The sequence below is a fragment of the Pseudonaja textilis genome, chromosome 3 (genome assembly GCF_049901715.1).
Source record: "Pseudonaja textilis isolate UNSWEBS1 chromosome 3, rPseTex1.2, whole genome shotgun sequence".
Classification (NCBI taxonomy): domain Eukaryota; kingdom Metazoa; phylum Chordata; class Lepidosauria; order Squamata; family Elapidae; genus Pseudonaja; species Pseudonaja textilis.
Window position 1 is genome coordinate 30,083,369 of NC_141992.1, and position 12,337 is coordinate 30,095,705.

Sequence of the window (12,337 nt, forward strand, 5' to 3'; positions counted from 1 at the left end):
TTTGGCATGAACCCTATGATTTTGACAATTATACTGAAGGTAGTGTTTCTCCATTTACAAGAATTTTCTTCATTGTAACCAAAGCCAGTCAAGTACAGGCTTACTGTATTATGGGATATTCAGATTAAATTAAGAAAGCTGGAAGAAGATTCTACTGTCCTTTCCTTCAACACAGCCAGAAATAATTTCTACAACCATAACTTAAAAATGCAGGCTAACTTTGCAGAAAATCACATATTTATCAAACACTCTGCTTTTAAATGAAAATGTCTTATAGTTTAGTGAACAAGTTAATATTTTATAAACCAGTGACTTTTGTTTAACCATAGGAGATGACCTCTGTTCTTGGGTATTTCTTGGTCTTCATGAGTAGACATAAAGCATTTTATAATCCCTACATATAGTAATGGGCAAGTTGTTGGGGTTTCTTCTGGTGAAACATAGATTAAACTTGAGCTCAGCAAAGTTGGAAGCACAAAATCCTAACTAGTGAAGCAAGCTGCACAAGTCATTGATGCATTTGCCTGATCTTTTGTCCTCAAAGAAATATAGCAAGTCTCCAGGTTTCATTTCATGAATTATTTTTTTTCCAAATGAAAGGTTGGGAAGCAGATAGACCTTCATCAGCAGGCAAGGTATTTTGAAAGTGATATTAGCAGACATATAACTCAACTGCAGTATTATGGCTGGTCCTGTGGATTCAACTCTTAATTGGGAAAGCATTCATATAAAAAAAAAGTAGAGCAAAGATATTGGTATGAAATCAAGATGAAAATTCTGGATAGCTTTGATGGGCTTGTGTTGAAGTGTTCCAGTAGAAAGAGAAAATGGAATAGCGGAATTCAGCAGCTGCCACTTGATTAATAAAGGTAGTCCTTGACTTATGACCACATCTGACACTAGAATTTGGGTTGTTAAGCAAGGTGGTTGTAAGGGAGTCACCCAATTTTACGATCTTTTTTACTATGGTTGTTAAGTAAATTTCTGCCGTTCTTAAGTTAATCATCTGATCTTTAAGCAAGTCTGGCTTTTCTGATTGACTTTGCTTGCCAGAAGCTGGCTAGAAAGATCATAAATGACTACCAATGTCCCCAGGATGCTGCAACCATTGTAATTGCATACTGGATTCCAAGCAACCAAATTTTGACCACGTGACTGGGAATGCATGAGGATTGGTTTGTAACTCATGTTTTTTAGTGCCACTGTAACTTTGAATGGTCACTAAAAAAAATGGATTGTAAGTCAAGGACTACCTGTATTGCTGTCAGAGGCAAGATGGAAGTTGAAAGAAAGAATCCTTTCCTAAAAAGTTAGATAAAGGATTAGGTCAGAATAAATGCACAGGAAATAGAGTGATTCTCCATACTTTATTTACTGCTTCTTTTTCTGTGTCTCCCTTGTCTCTTTTCTCTGTCTCTATCTCTGCCTGGGGGGTCTTGGGTTTCTCCTGCTGAAGTAGATGTCAGAAGAGGATTCTCCAGAGGATCTGTCATCTGAACATGGAGCTGCCTTAATCATGGAATCTTTTATACAGAAAAGCCTTGTTTCTTCTCCTGAGGTTATCACCACTCTTTCAATTTCTCTCTCTTTTCTATATCTGCTTCTCTTTTTGTTTCCTTTCCTAGAAGTAGATGTAGGCCAGGGGTGTCAAACTCACATGATGTATTGGACTCCCCCCCCCTTTGCTAAACTGGGTGTGGGCGTGGCCAACGCTTAACACATCCAGCCCAAAGGCTGGGAGTTTGACACCCCTGATGTAGGCTATTATATTGCTCACACTTACTGAGGGCTGAGCTCTTAGAAGTCCATAGGATTCAGTTTTTACTGTCGTTCAAGCTTGTGCTGTTCATGGCAGTTGATCAATCATCAAGTTTATCAACCTGATGAGCCAAGTTCATTGAATCAGGGGTTCATTTAGAATTTATCTGAAATAAGAAAATCTTATTGTTTCTAAGCTACTAGGAATGCTAGAAAAGTTATGAATTATTACAAAATATTATATTCAGCATGGGAAGTTTTAAATCTCCAAATGATTTGATGTCAGTGTTTCGGGAAAGCTCACCAGTATTTGAAAATGGCAAAAAAATGTGCTTCAGTGAAAGATAAGGTGATACTGTTCTGTGTTCATTTCCCAGTTAATGGAGATACAAGAATCCGTAATGAGCTCTACAAATTATGTGGACCTGTTTTTTGCTATTTCTAATTTCTCAATTGTGGATAGCATAATGTCTATAGCATAACGTCTGCAAATATCAGTTGAAGGGAAACTAAAGGAGAGGTGTATGCCTCCATTTCCTTCCTGCAGGTTCTGTAGAGGCATCTGATTGGCCACTGTGATAGAATATAGGACTAAAACCTAATTCAGCAAGGCTAGATTAGTTTGCTTTGAAAAAAGTTGTGAGTGTAGGTTTATCAAATATTATCTGAATTCTGAGGAACTTTTGCCACACTGATGATCTCTGGACACAATTAAAAGCTATGGCATGTGCATTTCATTCAAAAGGATACCCAATATGTTTTAAGGAATACAGCAGCTCTTTGTGGATATGTATAAGCCTGCACAACAAAGGAAATTATTCTGCAGAGCACTGAAATGAAATAAAATATTATTTCAAATTTGGCCAACGCTACCAAATACAAAAGTATTAATATAACAAATGCTTTAGAAACACTTGAGTATTTCAAGCATGCAAACATTGTGACCTTTTTTCATTCAAGGAGACATCCATTTTGGTCAGTTTGTTTTTCATATCCTTAACCACAGAGGTGTTATATCTATAGTGGTGTTGTATTCAGACAAATAAAATCTGAGACATCTGGTGGCAGAGGCAGTGAACAGCCTTACTGCAATACAGCAAGGCTGTTCTGTTTTCTGAATTGTCCTATTAGCAAAAGAAAGCTAAATCTTATATTTCCAGATAGATATTGTCCCATTCACTTTTATAACCCAAGTAGGTTATAAAAAAAATAAGAGATGTGGTTAAAATTTTGGTGCATAGACTTAAAAAGAAGTACAGGAATATAGAGTAGATAGAAGATTCTTTCATTTCCCCTGTTGTCAAATGTGGCATGGCAGTTACATTATGGCACACATTTTGAAATATGGTGGTCTGGTCTGGTCCAGTAATTACTTCCAAAAGCAGCATAATGAAAACTAGTTCCCTGTCTGCTATTGTAAGCATCGCATCCTATCTTAGAATTGAAAGTAAGCAATTGACAATTTTTGTGAGTTCTGATTGTGGTTTATGGCATAGAGATGTCCCTCCCCCCACACCTCTCAAAGAAACAAATTGAGCTTTAATAACATCACTGTGGTCAAAAGTTGGATTACAGAGAAGTGGAATCAACAGCTACAGTACATTATGGACTACTAAGCAGTTAAACTGCTTTAATCTGTTTTGTTCAAAAACATTGCTAAATCAAGATTTGTTGAACTTCTATCACAAATTACAGTGATTCTCAATCATACTAAGCCAAAATGAAAAGAAACTGGTCATTGTTATTAAACCTGTCCTTCAAACAATTAGTACCTACCAAATTTCACAGCACATTGATATTGATTTGGTTTTTACACATTATGTCAGAATGTGCTTTGTTTTAACTTAGCATATTTTCTGAACTTGGTGATTGTGGTTCATAAATCATAATTGTAGCTAAGCATGTACATTAAGACAACAATAATTCAAACTATCATTTAGAACTGCCAATATAAATGCTGTTATTTAATTAGAATTTACTAGGACTGATTAACTACTTTCACCCAAGACAACTGTCAATTTCAGTTACATACACTGTTTAATTATATAACTCAGCTTATTTCTCTGTATGAACAAAGATAAGTAACATATCTGTATAAAGGTTTTTTCTCAAAGTTATGAGATATGGAAGAAAATAACGGTTATATCCCTATCAACTGAGAGATAGGAATGTATATTAATTATTGTGTGAAATTTCTTGGCCACACATATCAATTTAATGTTTGGATAATAATTTAGTTTTTAAATAATTTTTGCAGTGTTTAGATGGTGCAGTGGTTATGTAGTAGCGAATTATAGATCTGAACATTTAATGATATAAAAACATGTATATAAATATGCAAGTTTGGGATGGTTTTACACAGAATAATTGCATAGTCTTATTTGTACAAACATGCTCCAAATAGAAATACAGGTAATCCTCAATTTACAACTACTTGTTTAGTGCCTGTTTCAAGTTTACAACAGCACTGAAGAAAGTGACTTATGACCAATTCACAAAATTATGACCATTGCATCATCCCCATGGTCACTTGATCAAAATTCAGACGCTTGGCAACTGATTCATATTTATGTTAGTTGCAGCGTCCCAAGGTTATTTGACCCCCCCCACCTTTGCGACTTTCTGACAAAGACAAAGTCAATGGGTTGGGGAAGCCAGATTCACTCAACAACCTTGCTACTAACTTAACATCTGCAGTGATTCTCTTTACAACTCTGGCAAGAAAGGTTGTAAAATTGGGCAAAACTTACTTAAAAACTGTCATGCTTAGCAATAGAAATTTTGGGCTCCATTGTGGTCGTACGTTGAGGGCTACCTGTAGATTAATTTGTGCCTAATCTAAAATGCTATAATGCAAAGCAAAATTGAATTTAAAAATTAGATAATATTTTATATAATATTTTTATAGCTCAGTATATCATTCTGTAATATTTGTAGCTTCTTATGCATGTTTAAAAATGTAAAAATCAAGTAATATAATTTATCAGATTCTCATATGAACTTCATATTTGGGCATATCCATGTAACAAGTCCAGGAAGTACTCTGTTTACTCTAAATTCACTTTGTTTTTAATTGCAGGAGATCCTCAACCTAGGCCCATTCGTTCAGCAACATTCAAAGTTATGATGATGTTGAACGAATGGTGGTTAAGACCAGTCTTTGGAATTCCAGCTATCTCAGTATCCCTGTGGTCACATGATCATGATCTGGGAACTTGGCAACCAGTTCGCACTTACAACTAGTTTCAGTACCCCAGGATCATGTGATCACTATTTGCAACCTTCCTTGTCAGCTTCATCAGAAAGCCAATGGGAAAGCTGAAAGGGAGGGTCAGAAGTCACTGGGGTAAGTCTCCCCTGCCTCACCATGCTGGCCACCTCACTTGCATACCCTGTGCACCATTCCTGACCTATACTGTACTTCTCATGCACTCCTTTGAACTCTTGTGCCCCTTCCCCAACTTGCACCAAGCCTCTTACACACGCCCTTTCACCTTCTCTCACCCATCAGCTGCCACTTATTTGCCTGCTGGCTTCCCCAAGTGACTTTGGTTGTGGGAAACCAGCAGGAAGTTGTCTCACCTAACGAGTGTGGAATTTGGTTAACAACAGCAACGGGGACTCATATGATTGCTATTTGAATTCTTTCATCATGGCTTCCCCAGAAAGTCAATGGGGCAGCTGGCAGGAAAGGTTGCAAGTGACTGAGGTAAGTCTTCAGCACCACATCAGCCACTTGCACATTCTTGTGCATCCTCTCTGATCTGTGCCGCATGTCTCATCCACCCTTCCTGACTTGCGCTGTGATTCTCACACACTCCCACACACCTTCCCTGACCTTCCCAATCACTCCCTCACCTCCTCCCCCGCTGGGCAGCAGCCACTTTTCTGCCTGCCCAACTTGGGGCTTGCAACTTCCTGCCAGTTTCCCTGCTGATTTTGATTGTGGGAAGTTGGCAGGAAGTTGCTTTGCCAAAAAAATTAACAATAGCTGCATAGCCAAATATAGGTGGCTACTTAGGATTATGGAATCATAATTATTAGGATTATGGAATCATAATGTGCAATTATTTGTGATTGTTCTAGAGAAGCAAAAGAAACTAGAATCAGGAGAAGTTTTAGGATTAGGATTATTAAAAATAGTATTAGAGGAATATTAATATAAATATTAGAAGTAGTGTCTAACAGATGAAATCATGAGAGTGCCAAGCTTTCCTTGCAGTAATGAATTGTAATATAATGTACCTGTTGGGCTGTCCGTTATATATCTCAGCATAGCACATGACATTAGAATTACAGTTGGAAGATTTGCAAAATATAGGCATTTGTGATGCTGCCTACAAGATCATATTATTGCAGTTTTCATCTTACGTATTAATCATCAATAACATTTTTAAGCAGATAAAAATATTTTAACTAGTAAAGAATGCATGCTAGTATTATCATTATAAAATGAAGTACATAAGAGTAACAATCTAATTCTCTGTTATTCTTCGTTCTTCTACCATTATTCTCAGTATTTGCTCTTTACACGTTTGTTACATAGAGATGATTTAGTTTTAGCTGAGTGTGCTATGGTGGTAATGGGTCTAAATAAAGCATCCATTAACTAAACATCATTATTATTTAAGCCAAGAGTCTTCAAACTTGGCAAGTTTAAGACTTGTGGACTTCAACTCCCAGAATTCTTGGGTTAACATGACTGGAGGAGGAATTCTGGGAGTTGAAGTCCACAAGTCTTAAAGCTATCAAGTTTGAAGTTGCAGAGGTTGAGAAACATTGATCCAAGCAGATTGGCACTGTTTCTTTCATGTTAAATATTCCAGGCTTCTTACTGGTATGATGTACGCTTTAGTTTCTTAAGCAAAAAAGGATAGGTATATAGTTTTTACTTTCTTTCTTAATTTTGTCTTCCTAATTCTAAACCAGTCTTTTTTTCCCCTGAACTGAACTGGTTTGGATATAAATTTACTTGGTATAATTTGATTTTATTCAGATTTTCTCAGTGAAGTGGAATATCATGTGAAGCTCTAATTGTGATACTGTATATAATTTTAGTTTTGCAAAATACCATCTTCCATTTTATTTGCTTATTTTAGTGCAATTTTTCAAAATGTTTTCATTTTAAAATTTTGCTTTTTATTCAGTAGATTAAAGGGATTCTCTTTGATCTGATAATTTCCTGTAGGTTTGCACAGTTGCTTTGAAAACAATGTACAAAGAAGCCTCTGGAGAAATCCAGAAACACATCAGATGACTGTTATACTTTAAGTAGATCTGTTTACTCAGTATATAATTTAAATGGGGCTTAACTTAAATATAATTAACCTATTCCAGTTATTTTATATTTTTATTTATTTTCTGTTATTTATGAGCCAAATCTAGTGCCACTCCAAATAAGATTAGGATATGCATATAAAAAGACTTGGTGTTCATATTAAAGTAACAGTGTAAAAAAGAAACTGTTATAATTAAATTGATGCTAAATATTAATGATTCTCTACTATATTCAAACTTTGATATTCAAATAATTAAACTATAATCGATTTACAGCATTTGGGTATATCATACTATTGGAAGTGGATGCATAAGTGTGTGTGTGTGTGTGTGTGTGTGTATACACACACACACACAGAGAGAGATATATATATTTATATATATATATGGCATTCAGCTTTGTTTGGTTATTTCCCCATGTCATTATAGTTGTGCTTTTAAAGTTGTAGCAACGTTTCGGCAGAATCTCATCTGCCATCATCAGGCTTCTGTATTGTATTTGTCTGTGAGTCAGACTTTCACAGCTGTTTCAGTGAAAGTCTGACTTACAGATGAACACAATACAGAAGCCTGATGATGGCAGATGAGATTTTGCTGAAACATTGCTACAACTTTAAAAGCACAACTATGATGATGTGGGAAGATACCCGAACAAAGCTGAATACCAACATGTAAGTACCCACGAAAACTTAAGAAAACACACACACACACACAAAACACACACAAAACACACATACACACTCACACATATATAATTAGAAAATTCTGCTGTAAGCATACTTATAATTAAAAACCTCCTTTCAAAAACTCCTATGTATCTCTTAGACAATCAAATAATTTGAAACCATATACAGCTTCAACAGAATGCAAAGCAGCTATAAAAGTACTGTTGTTCATTTCCAAAACCTGACTCTTCTTCATTTCTCATTAAAAACATGTATCCAGAAAACTTACCAGAGTACTCTGAGATCATTTAATTCAAAATATCAGTGCACAACTGGTCAAAAATGCTTGTTTTAAATTACAATAATCAAATTATACTGTTAACAGTGATGTTAGGCTTATTTTCAGATGTTGGCGACTAGAAAAGGAGAGAATGTACCTGTTAAAATTTAATTCTCAATTGATCTCAGCTTTGGGATGTCAACATCAAGTTGATAAAGGAAAGATTTATGTAGTCATTTCCTGTACAATAGTGCATGGATGTTGTATCAGGATCTTTGTTATCTATTTAATTATCATCTATTTGAGTAATTTATGTTTAATGCTAATTTTTCTTGCTCCAATTACAATGCAGGGTTCAGAGCATTGGGTAATTATAGAAAGAGGAACTTCTGGGCTGGAAGAGCTAGCACTAAAACAAATTATTAAGACCCAGAAGGAAGAATCAAGTGCAGGTGCCTCAGGAAAGCAAACAGATTTGGACTTCTCAAAAGAGCCCACTGCAGTAAGGGTAACCAAGGCAGCGACAAAGCAAGAGGTGAAAGGAAATGAGGAAAGCAAAATAAAAGTTCACAGAAAAGCCAAAATGATAGCCAGTCCAGAAGATTTTGAATCATTATGGGATGATGATAAGAATGAGAAAGATTACAGAAAGAAATCTTCTGAGACAGAAAACCTTAGTGGGGAAAGAGAAGAGAAAAGCAATAAAATAGAGACAGCACTATTTGGTTCTTGTGAACCTGAGAAGAAAGAAGAACAAAAAGACAAAATAAAAGATGTGGTGCTAGCCTCCACTGAAAATATGCAACATACTGGCCTGCTCCAATCTAAAGACGGACCAATATGTGCCTCTTTTCATCCAGAGTCTCCAAAAAAAGAAAACAGAATTATAATAAGCGAACATAGGACTTCTTTGAAATTATCAGAAAAAGTTCTTCAGGATACCTCAGATTCTGACTCAGTTAAAACTAAGGTGAAACTAAGTGATAAGACAGCATCTTCTGCTGCTGAACGGATTATCTATTTGGGTTCTGAAGAAACAGATGAAACAAAAAATGAGACCAAGGAAATACTTGACCAAAAAAAGAATTGTGCCTTTGAAACGAAGCAAGAAAACCAAATAGAAGAACAGAATTGCATTAGTCTTGCCCCAGTTATAGAAAAAAAAGAGGGAGAAAATGTGCTTCCATTCCCCTTACCCACATATTGTGAAGAAATGTTAGACATCAGCAAAACAATTCTTCAGTCAGAGCAGTCCGAGACTGCAGATGACAAAAACATACTTTCTGTTAAGCAATCTTCCAATGAAAAAGAAGTTCATTCATCAATTCCAGGGGAAGGTCTTCCTGTAGAGTCAAATGAGTATGGAATCAAAGATGATCAGGAATGCAGTGCATATTCTTCGACAGATGAAGCCTATGAAAGGGATTCCATAATCCCATTATCAGTGCCTCAGTTACAATCTGGACCCTCCACAAAAGAGGCAACAGCTTATCCTTCTTACGAGCATAAAAAAGGAGTTGATGAAACATATAACAGCAGTCTTCCAGAAGGGAAAAAAGAATATGATAAGAAGGAGGCTGATACTGCCATAGGAACACAGAGCATGATATCAAAAATTTCAGAAAACCAAAGCAACGAAAAAACTTCAGAAAATCAAAGCAAAAGAAATAAGTTAGAAGAAATGGAAGCTACTCAAATACTTCTTCAAATGGAAGCCAAAGAATGTATGGACTCCACCATGAATTCCTCGCAACACCAGCTTTTCTCTTCTACAAAAATTTCAGCTAGAGATTCACATACATCACAAGATGCAAAAACCAAAAAATCAGCCCAAGAAAAGACTCATGATTCAAGCTGGCCTCTTCAGGACAAATTACCAGAAGGTCAGGAACTAGTCCAAAATAAATATATTAGATCTGAAGTTTCCACCAAAGATGAACTTCCTGACTCAGAGCTATTAGCCAAAAATGAAAGTATTGAATTGAACAGTTCAGCCATAAACAAACAACAAATGGAAAGTGGAGCCTCCGTTAATTCTAGTGAACAGGATCAGATAGTAAAAGATAAGTCTACCCTGTCAGAAGATTCAACTAAAAATAAACCATCAAATTCACGTAATATGTCAGAGCATGACAGAAACAAGCCTCATGAATTAAATGGAATGGCTAAATATAAATTCCAAGAATCGGCTGAACTCCCAAAATTAGAAAAGGTGGCTAAGAATAATATTTCAGAATGGAAGGACTTAGCTAAAGATAAGCTCTGTGAAATGGATGAGCTGACCAGAGATAATACTGCAAAGTCAGAGGATATCGTTTTAAATCTAGATGAAGTAATTCAGGGTACAACCTCTGGCTCGAAGCAGCCATCTAGGGATAAAATATTAAAGTCTGCCTCTGTAGTTGGTTCTAAACCTTCAGAATTGGAAGGTCATTTTTTTTTAAAAGAAGAACTTGACACTACACAGTCTGTTAAGACTGGGTCACCTGAATGGAACAAAGAATGTTCACAACCTCCTCATGCTATAAAGCAGGACCCGAAACCTGTGCAAACTACACATAATAAACAAAAACCCAATCTGGAACAACTCAAGGTCATAGAGTATAGTACAGCTTCATCTCAAAAGCATAAGGATGCAGATTCATCCACAGAGAGTGCAAAGGGTTTCGTTGAGCATAAAAGTGCAACAAATAAAGAAAACTCCATAGCTTCTAAAATTAGGATGTTTGAACAAGGTGAAATGTACAGCTTACTTTCTGATGAACCAGATGTTGCCTTAACAGGGTTCCATGATAGTTGTCCAGGCAGTGAGATACCAAAAGATTCATCAAAACTAGAACTACACAAAGATACATTTTTAGAAAACAACTGTGCCAAATTAATAGTGGCTTTGCAACCTTCAGATGGCAAAACAAAACACCCTGGAGAAACATCAGACACAGTCTACCAAGCTGAAAATCAAGGAACAAGTGAGGGAGAACCATCTCAGCTGTCATCTTGGAAGGAAGATATTTCCCTTGGATCTGAGCAAGAAGGAGAAAGAGAAGCTGAACTGGCTTCTCCTGATTCTGGCTGTGAAATCACTTTGGCAGAAGCTGTGGTAACTCCCACATGAACTGTCCCACTGGAAAGTTCATAAAGCATGTTGTGTGACACGTCTTTATGCATCATGTGCCATGGCTTTAAACATGGCCATTGACTGAAAACTGCTGCTTGCATCCCTTGTCCTTTCTGTATGTGTGTGTGACCTGGCTCAGTTACTGAATGCAAACCTCCTGGCCCAGGCAGCTCATCAGCTTTTGAAGTGTTTCTGTGTGTGAGAGAGAGGGAGAGAAAGGGAGAAAACGTCTAAAGATTTGGCTACCTAGAGAATGTCAGCTGCTAACTTGAAACTAGGCAAGAGTACTATGAATGGAATTGCTGAATGGTAGGATGGGAGGGGATGACATGTCTAGAGCTTTATACCTTAATCATACCCCCATGCATACCCCTAGCAGCCACATTCTCATGCTTCCAGCTTCTTCCTCTTTGCATCTTTTTAATGTTGATCCCCTTTCTGGCTTGGCTTGTGAACTTTCCTTCTCTTTCTGCTCTTAACAAGCTAGTGGCTGGCTGACAGACCAAAGAGCTTCACATTGGTCCAGTAAAGCAATAGTCAAACTCCTTTCTGCTTCATAAAACTAATCCCTTTTCTCTAATCTAGAGCAAATTTCAAGAACCAACTTGGGAAGAAAAGGATTTGTCAGGCCTATCAGTAAAAGCCTTTCCAAAAGAAGAGAGTTTAAAGGCTGCTCCTCCAGTGGCCCTTCAGGTCTCAGTGCTGTTTTACTAACTGCTTGTGTTTGTGGTGTAAAAGCTCAACCTAAGTGATGGTGAGCCATGCACCACCACCCCTTCTCCTTGCTTATTGAGCTGCTATATATATATACTTGTATAATTATATATATTTATTTATGTAGATATATTTGATTCTTGTATATATAAATATATATAAATATATTCCTATCTGTGTTTCAATTACCTTTTCTCATACCTCTGAACATGCCAGAATCTGGACAAAAGGTAATATTTATTTCAGTAGGGCTCCTATTCATTGATTTAAATTACTTTTGGCTTAGGACCTAACAGATTTTTCTGTGAGTAAATAATTCTATGATATTTTAATATTATGCTGAAAAACAACCATTGGGCCAGACTGAGTAAAAACTGTAATGCAGTTGAGAGGTATATGTGTAGCCCTCAAAGAAGAGCTAAGAGACATTTCTTTTGTTCTGATTTTTCTTGTCAATTACACTGATTAAAATCCTGCTAGGAGAACACAAAAACATGCTTCCTCAGATGGCTTCTCAGCCACAAG

At 36.5% G+C, this 12,337-nt stretch overlaps 1 protein-coding gene across 15 annotated transcripts in view; it reads left to right on the forward strand.

The window, feature by feature from the left end:
- The window catches only part of EPB41L1 (erythrocyte membrane protein band 4.1 like 1), a 197,053-nt gene that overhangs the window by 174,169 nt on the left and 10,547 nt on the right, over positions 1–12,337 (forward strand). For 14 of the 15 annotated variants that reach the window (XM_087929097.1, XM_087929098.1, XM_087929109.1 and 11 more), the window contains 3 exons: positions 1,460–1,558; positions 8,333–11,080; positions 11,684–11,791. In XM_087929097.1, the coding sequence (XP_087785223.1) occupies positions 1,460–1,558; positions 8,333–11,080; positions 11,684–11,791 (2,955 nt within the window). The remainder of the gene's footprint in view (positions 1–1,459; positions 1,559–8,332; positions 11,081–11,683; positions 11,792–12,337) is intronic. The other variant, XM_087929106.1, reaches the window with a different exon arrangement.